This window comes from Musa acuminata, chromosome BXJ1-9, assembly GCF_036884655.1.
Source record: "Musa acuminata AAA Group cultivar baxijiao chromosome BXJ1-9, Cavendish_Baxijiao_AAA, whole genome shotgun sequence".
Taxonomy (NCBI): domain Eukaryota; kingdom Viridiplantae; phylum Streptophyta; class Magnoliopsida; order Zingiberales; family Musaceae; genus Musa; species Musa acuminata.
The window spans coordinates 5,896,409-5,908,485 of NC_088335.1; the positions used below are offsets into that span (position 1 = coordinate 5,896,409).

Genomic DNA, 12,077 nt, shown 5'->3' on the forward strand with positions numbered 1-12,077 from the left:
ACCGCGTCGAGCGGGTTCAAGTTTCGAGGTCGGCAAACTCAACGGTAACGGACGCTGACTCGGTTTCCTCCGTTACCACCCACAGCCTTGGTGCCACAGTAATAAACATGAGTCGCGTTGATGCCACGTATCCACAAAAGCAGGGACCCCACATCTCATGATCTGTGAGGGCGAGAGGGAGCAGGTGGGGACAGTAAGCATCGATGACGGCTATTGGAAATGACCGTGGGGTCCATCTTATCCAACCCTTTTATATTATTGGTAGTCATTCCGCGGGACCCACGTCGGTGTTCGCGTTTCCGCGCTCCATCTGCCCCGGAGGGCTACAGTGCAAGCACAGCGTGTGGCATCTCCGCATGCTGCCGTTATTCACACGATATCGAATTAAGAGGTTCCCATCAACGGTCGATTTCGAATCAGATGAAGGTGATATTTAGAATCAGAAGCCTTTATTATTTTTAATAATTTAATAAAAATTAATTAAAGTTCTTAATTTTAAAAAATAAAATTAAATAAAGTTAAAAAATAAAATAATCTAATTTAAAAATAGGCATAAAAATTATGGGGAATCGATGGAATTCCAATTCCAAACCGGGAAGAAGCGAAAGCACCGATTCTAGAATCCGGATGAGGACAAGCTGCTACTACTGTGGTGATCTTATCGGTGCTACCGTCACGGGTGTAATGAGGACGCATGCATACAGGAAGACGACGAGGTGGATAAAAAGACAGCAGAGCTACGCGATGAAAGCTTGCACAAGATTCAAAGACCTGCCTATGTGGCACAGGAAACTATGCGTCTAATCTCATAAAAGGTCGGCGGCATACAACAGTTGCTGCAATTGGGACAGGGTGACGGAATTGTCTGTCAACATACAATTTCTGAGGAGAGAGAGAGAGAGAGAGAGAGAGAGAGTGTGTCGAAGAACATATGTGAGATCATGAAATTGCTCTTTCTTTTTTTCGTTCTGTATTTAGCATTTATTACGAAGAGAGTAAGACTTTCTCTTTTGTAACCATTTCGAAGTTATATTTCTAATTTGATGAGGCAAAGTGACACATGCCCCGCCCTATCTGCATTGCACCTACAACATCTTTGATACCCCGATCATTGCATCGAGAAAATGAGTTTAATCGATCGAAAAAAAATAATTCATGTTTCGTCTTTTAAGATAGAAAATGCTCGTATCTTGTTATCTTATAATCACTTCAATTCGAAAGAAAAAAATACGAGAGAATATTCGCTTCAAATATTTTGCTAACATAAACTCCTGATTGAAATCGATCGTAAGTTAACCAATAGAGTAAACTCTAATTTGATTTTATGCAAATTTGGTTTCTTTAACGATAGCAATCCTATATTAACTTAATCATGTTGATGAATTAGACAAAAGGACAAAGTGGGAGTAGTATGGAAAATTTGAAGATTTATCGTTGATTCTAAAGGTTCATTTTGTTTAAGAATAAAGAAAATATAAAAGATAATTCACGCAAGGAACAAAAAGAGATGAATACAATTACTTACATTATTGTTCTTCTTAACATAAAAATAAACAATCTATTATACTTACATTATACTTCATTTTCAATCCGTCGTGATCCTCTAAGACTCTTATGTGTTACATTGATGAGGGCAATAATGATGATGAGACGCGGATTAATGTCAACTGCGTCCGGATGATGCCTCGCGCCTCGGTTGACCTAATAGTGCCTGGCCAAAACAGACCAAAACGCCGACCGAGGCACATTATCAACCTGCGCGAGCCCGATCTTTCACGCCACGCCAACACCGATGTCAGACATTATCAGGAGTACGATCCTGCTCCCTATAAGCGGGCACATAAGGCAACGGTAACCTTCCCTATAAAAACCCTCGCGCTCAGAAAGAGGAGGAGGGAAAAAGAAGAGAAAAAACCCTCTAAGACTATCCACTGACTTGATTGTCGGAGGGGTCGGGTCGAGCCTCACGACCCGACCTGTGTGCAGGGACGAAAACGGAGCACCTCCCACCGCGTGCCCAGGCAAGGAGTTCCCTTCTAGAGGAAACGACTGTCTCATCACGATCGGACCACTACAGTCGGCCACCTCAATAGTCTCAAGGGTCGCTTAGGAAGATCTCCAATCATTCGGATCCGAACCTAATCATGTTGGCCCCGAGGCCATGACTTAAGGTTGTTGATACCAACAGACATGATTGTATTACTTTCGAGTTAGGAATACTGTAAGATCCAAGTAGTCGCAATATCGAAAAGATACGTTCAAAGGCATTTAAGATTGACGAGGTCAAAAGAAAGGTTGACATTCCTCGGGAAAAGTTATACCTATAGTTCATGAAAGTTCCCCAAACTTAAGTTCCATCAAAAGACCAAATGAACGGTGTTAAGTTGTGGAGATCGACAAAGTTAGGAATATTACAGCAGTGTATTCGAGAAAATCTCTAGCAACAGATCTTATGTAATCTCTATCATAAAGGGGGAGAGATCCATGCCATAAAGTTGGTATGAACAAAACATAGTGGATGGTATCTTTGCGGGCGTGGTAGTATCACCAAATATATGATCTATCCAAAACTTTTGGATATCATATTCTACTACACATTCTTAGCATGTTATTCTTATAGTTGACAAATATTTCTAAGGTTTTAATAAAATATAAATTACTTAAAAAACTATGTTACTCGAAGTATTGAAAGAATTTTTAAGAATTAGATTTGGTTATTCTATAAATATCTCAGTATCTTAGTAAAGATAAGAACGACATAAAAATATCTTAAGTATTATTAGAAAAAAAAGTTATTGACATCTTGATTAGTCTAATGTGATTGGATCCGTATGCACAGGATTGTCCGATGTGTCTCCAAGATAAAAACACTGATCTCTCAAGATACCACTTGCATGAATATCGAGAATATTTTTCGATCCCATCCCTCCGACGTCTAAATTAATAATCCGAGACGTGTGAATATGAGCACAAATGATCTAAAAAGGTAAAGCCCCGATCATCATCTTTTTTCAGTGTTAAAATAAGTTTTTATACTTAATGGACAAAAAAAGAAGCTTATGATCATCGTCTTCTTCTTTCTCTTTGGACATCGATGACTTACGTGTCGGATGATTAACAGATAATGTATCCCTTATCATTTTTGGAGATCTTTTGTCACAAATCACGTGGATAAGTTTGCTTACATTTAATCTATTTTTAAGAGATAAACTTAATGAAGTATAAAAAAATTCGTACATGACATCCTAAATTATTGGTGTATTAGAATTAAAGCCCTTTAATCTAATTATTTACATCTCAGTGCATACGATCAACTTATAATGTCGGCAGAAGCTCCCATTCTTATGTTGTGCAACTCCAAATCGAGTTAGTGCTGATCTGATGACGTTGTGGTTTAGAAATGCTTTTGCAAGTTGAGATTAAAGAAACAGTTTACGGGATTATATCCAATCCGATATAAAGGTAATGCTTGTTTAATGAATTGCGTTGGAATAAGATCTCCTCATTGTTATTCCGCGACCTCAAAGGGTAGGAAGTAAACAAATAAAAGGAAGGATTCGAATACCAATAGGCGTTTCAAATGATGGGATATCTTCTATCAAGTCCATCATCATAAAAACTCTCAAATACCCTTTTACTACTTCACTCATTTCCTTCTTCCAATGCTTATTATGCACTTTCAGGATTCACTACATAAAGAATTAGGCCAAAATTTTTCTAAACTATTCTTTGTTTACGATTATAAAGCTTGATTTACATAGAGTTCGATCAATAAACTCTGTGGGATCGACAACTATGATCGACATTCTCGTATGGATTCGAACATGAAACCTATAATAGTGCAGGGACTCTATAGTTTCTCGATAGAACTAAAATCATCATTTTCAAAAGAGTACATAACAATAGCTTATGGAACACAAATGAAAGGACTAAGCGATCTATTAAAATTATGAGATGTGAAAATAAATCTTGAACTCTTGAAAATATATTTTCAACCCCAGTTCCAATTTGATTTGCTATCGTCGAACCGTGGACTCGGTTCGCTTCTAGTTGCGGATCGATTTGGTTTCAATTCGAATCGTGATCACTCCTACATTGAGATGATGATATAAATATTTACACATCTTAAGAGGTAAATGTATAAACATACGATTATTCGACTGTAATAATATGATATCGTCATTTACAAACTAAAAAGGAAGCTTATGAATTTTGGCTCACAGCATAGTTTCCAATTTCTGGAGACGGTTGATAACCAACGAATGAATCATGAGCTCCACTACGAATGATCAAGCTGTACAAATTAATTAAGCAGCATTCTCTATCGCTTCGATGCACTCGAGCACGCCAGCTTTCCTCGACATTGCTGCCATAAGAGCTTGATGCTCTACTGCATTGTTCTTGAGGAGAGATCCAGCAAACAACACCTGCATGGTCATTCATCACAATCGATTTACATCTGCAGTCACACCTTACGATCAATCGACTATGTTGAGTATAGGAAGAAGATACGGGACTCACAGCCCATCTTGTAAGGTTTTGCTGCTGTTCCTTGCTAATCCGTGGCTTACTCCTATTTATAAACCTCTGGAGAAGCAAAGAGACACTGTGAGTTGCTGACCAATAGACTGAGCCGTGGCTGATCAATGAGGACGGTTTAGCACAAGTAGATGAATTGAAGATGAATATTATCTATATTTAGTACCTGAAGTGTGAAAAGGTCTGCTGATTGACCAATCACCTTATCATATTTCAGACCTTCAGCTGCAAGTCCAGCCATCGACACAGCAGCCAACCTGGTGATGGTTGAATCGCCAACCAATACAATTGATCAAGAAGTAGATAATTACCAATTCAGAGCTTTCATGTAACCGCTGATTAAGTATAGCTGGCTCTGCTGCTTATCCAAGAAACATTCATATCTTATATGGGGTCAGATTCTTAGTTTATCATAGCACCATTGACAACATGAGGAATGGTTTAGAGTAATCCTCAATTTTTAATATGTCAAAAAAGAGTGCTAATTATAAATTATCTAGTTACATATAATATTTTGATCCATATATTTTAAAAAATTATATTGACATCTCTATCTTTACGAAAGTGAAGCATCTAGGTATATTTTTACCAATAAAATCCAGAAGATAAAGGACAAAAAGATAATTTTAATATTTCAATGGATGGTGACGGACAACGACGCTGCCGAGAGCCATTGATGGCTATTATGGATGAGGAGAGTGACAGCAAGAGGTGAGGGCTGCTTTGCAGTTGTGTCAACGCCGAGACAATTGCTGAGTGATTCTTTTATTGCTTTGCATCTGCATCGGTAGCCCTTTCACCACTCGATAACTGCATTAACGCTGATGCAGTTGCCGAGCGATCCTTATCTCTCGTTATCACTCTCCTCATCTACAATAGCCACCCGGCTCCTAACGACGTCGTTATCTGTCACCACCAATTGAAACATTAAAATTATCTTTTTGTTATTTGTTTTCATATTTTCATTGATAAAATCAATGTTAAATGAATCTAGATATTTTATTTTTGTAACTATAAAGATACCAATGTAACTTTTTAAAATATAAAAATTAGAATAAAAATAACTAATTGTAAAGGATAATCAAGACCTAATTTTATTTACAATTAAAAGGAATACTTATGCTTTTGTAACCAAAGGCACCCCAAAATGAAACGAGATAGTTTACTATAAAACTCATCACTATGAGATGTAACAATAGAGATTAAATTGAAACGTATATCTACTAATGCTCAACTTTTCACCTGTCCAATTCCTTCTCATCAAGTTGTCCACTGTATAGTAGTTTCTGAAGCCGCTCATCAACCAAATTGACGTGCTCCTTTCCGATGTCCAGCGAATATCCCAAGATAGGCAGGCCAATCAAGTAGGCAACTAAGAATCAGCAATCACTTTGTGAGCTTGATAACTCGTACATTCTCAACAGATGATTAGAGAAGGATAAAATGAATCTGTAGCCAGTCTTACATATGACGAAACTCACCCAAGAAATGAGCAGCTTCATGTCTAGCAATCCTCTCTTGGTAATCAGGAAAAAATGAAGAAAATCCATTAATCGCAGCCTGCAGAAGACTACAACAAAGAGAACAAAAATTGCTCATCGTTCGAAAGAATTGTTATGATCATATGGAATCAAGGACAAAGCAGGCATGTTTTGTCCCACTTTCGGGCTAATCTAATCCATCAATATAATTTTTCCTTTTGAGGAGATATATTCAGTCATTTCACCAAGGCAATGAAAGAGAATATGCCAATGTATGTGACAGAACAGAGTTAAAACCAGAGCAACAATTGATTTTTCCAAACAAATAAAGGAGAGCTTCAAAGAAGAGTAACACACAATTGGATTTCACAAAACGCAAGTAACAGGAAGGCTTGCATATGAAGAAGCTCACCTCAGGTCTCATTAAAAAGAAAAAAAATTTAAATTGGTTATAAGATATCTTTTTGAATCTAATGCTATATGTAGAAAGTTATATGCTTAATCAAGTTCAGAATACTTAGTTCTTTATTAATAGTTTTTGCTAATATCTTTTTAGGTCTTTTTCTGCCTCACTTTGTGTTACTAGTATTAATCATTTTACATCTTTTGACTATCGTATTTGAAGCTTTTCTAAGCACAGACATATACTATTTTAAGTGATTTTTTCTTATTATATCCTTTATCGAAGCGATACATAATTGTTCATGTATAAAAATATTTTTTTCTTGTCTTTCCTCGTACCTCCATATATACGTCTCAATATTATCATCTTGGCAATACAAACTTTTTGTATATGTTATTTTTTAACTATCCTACACTCAAATCCATAAAATATTATTGGTCTTATAATTATTATAATTATATATATATATATATATATATATATATATATATATATATATATATATTTTAATCTCAAAGGTATCCAATGATCACATAAGTTGTTGATCATTTTAACTATTATATTTTATATTATGAATAATATTTTTATTAATCTCTCCATCTTGTTGGATAATTGATTCAAAATACCTAAAGTTTTTTACTTAAAGAGACTTCTTATCTATTTAACTTAATTATATTCTCTTGTCTATTCCTAATATTACTATAATTATATCTCATATATTCAATCTTAGTATTATCTAATTTAAAATCTTTGGTTTTTAAGGATTACCTTCGTAACTCAAGTTTATAATTAATTTCACTTTACTTCTCATTAAATAAGATAATATCATCGGTAAATAATATACACTAGAGGTTCATCATATAAGTTAAGGACTTACTGTGAATTAATCCATTATTAATATGAAAAGATAAGGATTTACTGTGTAACCTTGATGTAATCCTATATTAATAAAAAAATCACTAGACACACTTCTTATAGTTCTAACATTGATAGCTACATTATAATTAGTGGATACACACTTTTTATAGTATATATATATATATATATATATATATATATATATATATATATATATATATATATATATATATATATATATATATATATATATATATATATATATAACATCAATATAATTAGTGGACACATCGTTGTTTTTTAAAACTCATCATAATAAATTTTCAGGAATCCTATCATAGACTTTATCTAGGTCAATAAAAATCATATGCAAATCTTTTTTTTCTTCCTATATTTTTATTAATTATCTTAATAAATAAATAACTTCTATGGTTGATCTTCAAAATATAAAACTAAATTAATTTTTAGATATATTTATTTCATGTCTTATCCTACTTTCTATAACTCTTTTCCAAAATTTGATAATATAACTTATTATTATAATTCATTTATAATTTGAATGTATGTCATCCTTATTCTTGTAAATTGATATTAAAAAACTCTTTCTTCATTCATCAGACATCTTTCTTAATCTTATGATTTTGTTAAATATGCTAGTTAACTAAGTTAGTCTCTTATTCCCTAAATTTTTTTAGATCTCAATAGGGATAATACTATTAGGTCACACACTCCTAACTACTTTTTTTTTATTTTAATACATCTTTTGCTTCACTAGCTCTAATTTTATGAATAAATATGTGATTATTAAATATACTATTATTATTATGATTAAATCTAAGTCCTGTATAAAATATTTATTAAATAATTAATTTATAAAAATAATTTTTCTATCCTTTTTAATGTCATTATCATTAACAAGTGTTATTTTATCTTTGCCTTTAATGAATCTAATAATATATAAATCCTTACATTTTCTTTCTCTAGCATTAACAATTCGATACATATCTTCTTTAACCTAATTTATTATAAAAATTATCATAAGCTTTATATCTTACCATACTAGACATTTTTAAATCTTTTTTTAAGATTTATTATATTTTTTCAATTTTTAATTTTTAATTTTATCAATCCTTAAAATATGATTTTTTAATAAAAAAATACTTTCTGAACTTCCTTGCACCACCATCACCAACTCTCTCTTAAGGTTACATAAAACCACTTTGAAACTATTTAATAAAGTTAACATAAATTTCTATAGCCAACTGTTATGATTTGAATTCAAATTTACTTGACAACAGAAGGAGCATTAAGATATAGAACAGGGTGAAGTGTTTACCCAGGAGAAATGCTCCCAACAGCCAGTACTATTAATGAAATGCTACCAATTAAGTAAGGCACAAAGAAACCCCAGTCCTGCAAATTCCGTGAGTCAGTCAGCAGGATATACAAGTTCAGCATAAAGGAGACGATGAAAATTAAAGCATATGAACGCAATGCGTTGATGACAACTAAATTGCTGCATTAAAAGTATAACTAGTGAGCTGATGCCTGATGAAGAACCAGAATTCTGCAAATGTGCAGTATCAAATAAAGCATATCGGTGCATCTTCGTCTTAGTGACAGCTTTGGATGAACATCGTGAGTTCATTTCAGTGGGTTGGCTTGAACATGATCTTTGATACAGGTAACCATCCAAAATGATCTCGAGTTAGCTGAAAACCGATGTGCCGAAGGCGATAGACTCATTTTATGTTGAGAAAAAGGGTGACCGTGGACTGGCCCTCAAGCAAAATAAGAAGTTAGTTTGTCTGAAGAGTGGAGAGAAGTACCCCAGGAAGCTGACCGGCAATGACAGCAAGCAAACTCGTGGTTCCCACTACTGTGAATAGAAAAGCTGCCTGCACCACAAACAACAATTTCAATTCAGCAAATGACAAGAGCCAAGCTGATGAATTGAGCTTTTGGACTTGGTCCTTTGGTCAGGAACTCAGACTCTGCAATGCACACGACTTGAAATCTCAAATGTGATTGCTGAAACAAACAGTATTACATCATTCCTAACACTTGGTATTGCAAGGTTCTCTGCGTTTTTTATTCCCAGAGTGGTAAGCTCCCGCAAGGACGTCTGCATTCAAGCCATAACCGCATCACAATAATCATCAAGACATACAAGAGTTGGAAGGAAATCAACAAATATATATATGTGTGTGTGATAAGCTATGTATACATGTCATCCATCATAAACGTGTCAAGTGTTTGAGCAGTACTTGCCCAGAACTTCACTGGGATGGTGGACTGACCATACGACGTGATACATATGGCTGAGAGCTCCATTTCTTTGCCCAACCTATTTGATTCAGCTGATCAAGAATCTCCTTAACAGCAACGCTATCCTTCTGCATCGGGAAAATTCTATCAAACTATCGTTGACCTGTTTGACATCAGAAGCTCATGGCAAATCATGATTCTCAACAATGTATGTTCAGATAACGTATCACTCTGCTTGTCGATAGCTCATTATGCCCTAATGTAATGATACCAAGTAGACCGAAACATGCATCCAACTTACAGATTCATGATAAGAAGAAAAGGTCAGAAGAATCCAAGGAGTTTGCGGGATTATGGATTCCCAAATAAGAGCAGAGCATTAAGTTAATATGACGCCCACAAGGAATGCATGAGAATGGAGATTCAACCACCTTGGCGATGGCCGTCTCTAGCGGCTTGAGATCAACCCCAGGAGCGGCGGAAGAAGCCCCGATCCGCCATTTCTTGAGCACAGGCGAGCTCCTCAGGTAAGGATCGGGAGGAGGAGGAGACGAACGAGGGTTCGGAGGAAGAAGGAGATGGGACAGGGGGATGACCATCTCGCCCTCCTCTTCTTCTCCTTCGTTGCCGTCCGACCGTCGGTAGTGGGAAAGAAGGGATAACGTTGTTTGAGCGCGATGTGGCAGTAAGGGCGCTTTACGGACCCGCTCACGTGCAGCGTGCGTGAGAGAAGAATCACGTGAAGGGGGCGTGCTGCCCTCGATGTTGCGGCTGACTCTTTTCCTCTCATCCATCACAAAGCAATTGAAAGAGAAGAATTCATATAAAATATAAAAAAGTTATTTATATAATTAAAATGTAACATTCTTGTTTACACCCATATCCAACGTGGAAGAAAATTTGGACTGTCTTATATTACGTGATGATATTACATAGGTTTATGTTATATTATATAAATGGTAAAATTGACAGATAGAAAATTTAAATTTATTTCTTTTGAATTTATTTTCTCATCCTAGCAACTATTATATGAAAAAAGAATTAATTGTACATATATAGACGACACGATCGCGGTCCAATTCGAACTAGAATCCAATCCGTCAAAGTCAAAATCAGAATCGATCATCGATTTTACGGTTTTGAATTGAATCGACACTGAAGGGTTCGATTCTTATTCTATTCTCGTAAAATCAGAATCTAAACTGACGAATTCGATTAAAGATTTCTTGGAATCGATATGATTCTAGTTTCATTTTCTACGTAATCTGAACCGACGACGTTCGAAGAACCCTTATATAACGTCTACTCCACCATGCAATCTAAGCGAACTCGCCTGATCGGTCGGCAGTGGCACGTGAACACCGCTGTCGAGGTTATCCATGGCCGCCAAATACCACAGGAGAGAGGCCTCCGGCTTCGGCCTGTCGACTATTGGGGTCAGGCAATTCCTCGCATCGGTCGCCGTCTGTGCTAACTCACTCATGCAGAGAACATGACTTCGTAAGGGAAATGCTCTCCTAACTATCCAGCATCCCTATCCACAGATTGAATCTTGCCGCCATGGTCAGCCTACCGACAGTTCATGTGTTGCCGAGTATGGAACGATGAAATGGCAATGTCGAGAAGACTGCGTCTATGTGCAGCCATGCAGCTTATCCTGGTGGCTTCGATGACCTCTAAAGATTGCAGCCAAAGTTCGACGTGCCGACCAGTATTATCACTGTAATGAATCGACCAAATAGGTACTATCCACTTATACCATGCTGTTGTCTCTCCAAAGGCAACTGAAGCAAGATAGCTAATCCAGTGAGACGATACATGTCGAGATCCAGTGTCAAATATGGTATCAATCCCAACATTGTTGGGGCATCTCCTAACACAAAAATATTCGGCAGGGAAGAGGACCACCAGATCTCGCAGTGGTCCATATGGAAAGATCTCTGCGCAGGGCTGCAATATGTCTCCAACTGCCAGAATCCAGTGGGGTCAAATGCATTTGATAGGTCTCTGAGGCTTCTGCTGCATCATTAGCCCAATCTTAACATTATTCGAAGACAAAGTTTCATGGTACTGTTGTTGAATGTGAGAAATTAATTTCCGAGCAGTGATGGATGCATATTGCCAGCATTGCTCAGATTCTTCCTAGCTATCGACTGTAAGAAACCTTGAGATTACAGTGTCTTCATCTCTCCTTGAGCAAGTTGGACTCCACATGTCGGAAAAGTTATTTGATTTTAACTACGTATACCAGCAGATAATTTTGAGTGACCTGAATTAAGTAGGCATTGATTTCTTAGTCAGTCTTTCCCTCCCTTACTGATCTACCATTGACCTAAAAGTTATCTTTTATCTTACGTATACAGATGCATGTGTGTGTGTGTGTGTGTTCATGGGAGTTTATATTTCTGTTGTCTTGTATAGCAGTTGAGATCAGTGTAACTAATTGAAAATTAATGTGATCTTATCTTGGAAATATTTTATTTCATTCAAATTTATTCTAGAACTTCCAATAAGTATGACCATTAAAT

The 12,077-nt window shown here is 36.0% G+C and overlaps 1 protein-coding gene across 2 annotated transcripts; it reads right to left on the reverse strand.

Annotated features, from left to right (window-relative positions):
* Nucleotides 1-4,133: 4,133 nt before the first annotated feature.
* Nucleotides 4,134-10,205, reverse strand: LOC135592737 (uncharacterized). Of its 2 annotated transcripts, none has more exons than XM_065082373.1 (10): nucleotides 9,981-10,205; nucleotides 9,582-9,677; nucleotides 9,332-9,406; nucleotides 9,111-9,179; nucleotides 8,618-8,694; nucleotides 6,021-6,109; nucleotides 5,782-5,911; nucleotides 4,706-4,796; nucleotides 4,522-4,587; nucleotides 4,134-4,427 (listed from the first exon to the last, which is right to left on the reverse strand). In XM_065082373.1, the coding sequence occupies exons 1-10, from the start codon at nucleotides 10,146-10,148 to the stop codon at nucleotides 4,308-4,310; spliced, it is 981 nt and encodes a 326-aa protein (XP_064938445.1). In that variant the 5' UTR covers nucleotides 10,149-10,205; the 3' UTR covers nucleotides 4,134-4,307. The 2 variants fall into 2 exon arrangements, with proteins under 2 accessions (XP_064938445.1, XP_064938446.1); XM_065082374.1 differs by having other exon boundaries at nucleotides 9,582-9,712; nucleotides 9,981-10,118.
* Between the last annotated feature and the right edge of the window lie 1,872 nt (nucleotides 10,206-12,077).

Excerpts from the sequence above, each read along its gene's own strand:
- LOC135592737 (XM_065082373.1), bottom strand. The coding sequence starts at position 10,148 with ATGGTCATCCCCCTGTCCCATCTCCTTCTTCCTCCGAACCCTCGTTCG. Across the intron at positions 8,695-9,110 it reads TTGCCGGTCAGCTTCCTGGG|GACTGGGGTTTCTTTGTGCC; the intron begins GTACTTCTCTCC and ends CGGAATTTGCAG. Across the intron at positions 4,588-4,705 it reads CAGACCTTTTCACACTTCAG|AGGTTTATAAATAGGAGTAA; the intron begins GTACTAAATATA and ends TTGCTTCTCCAG.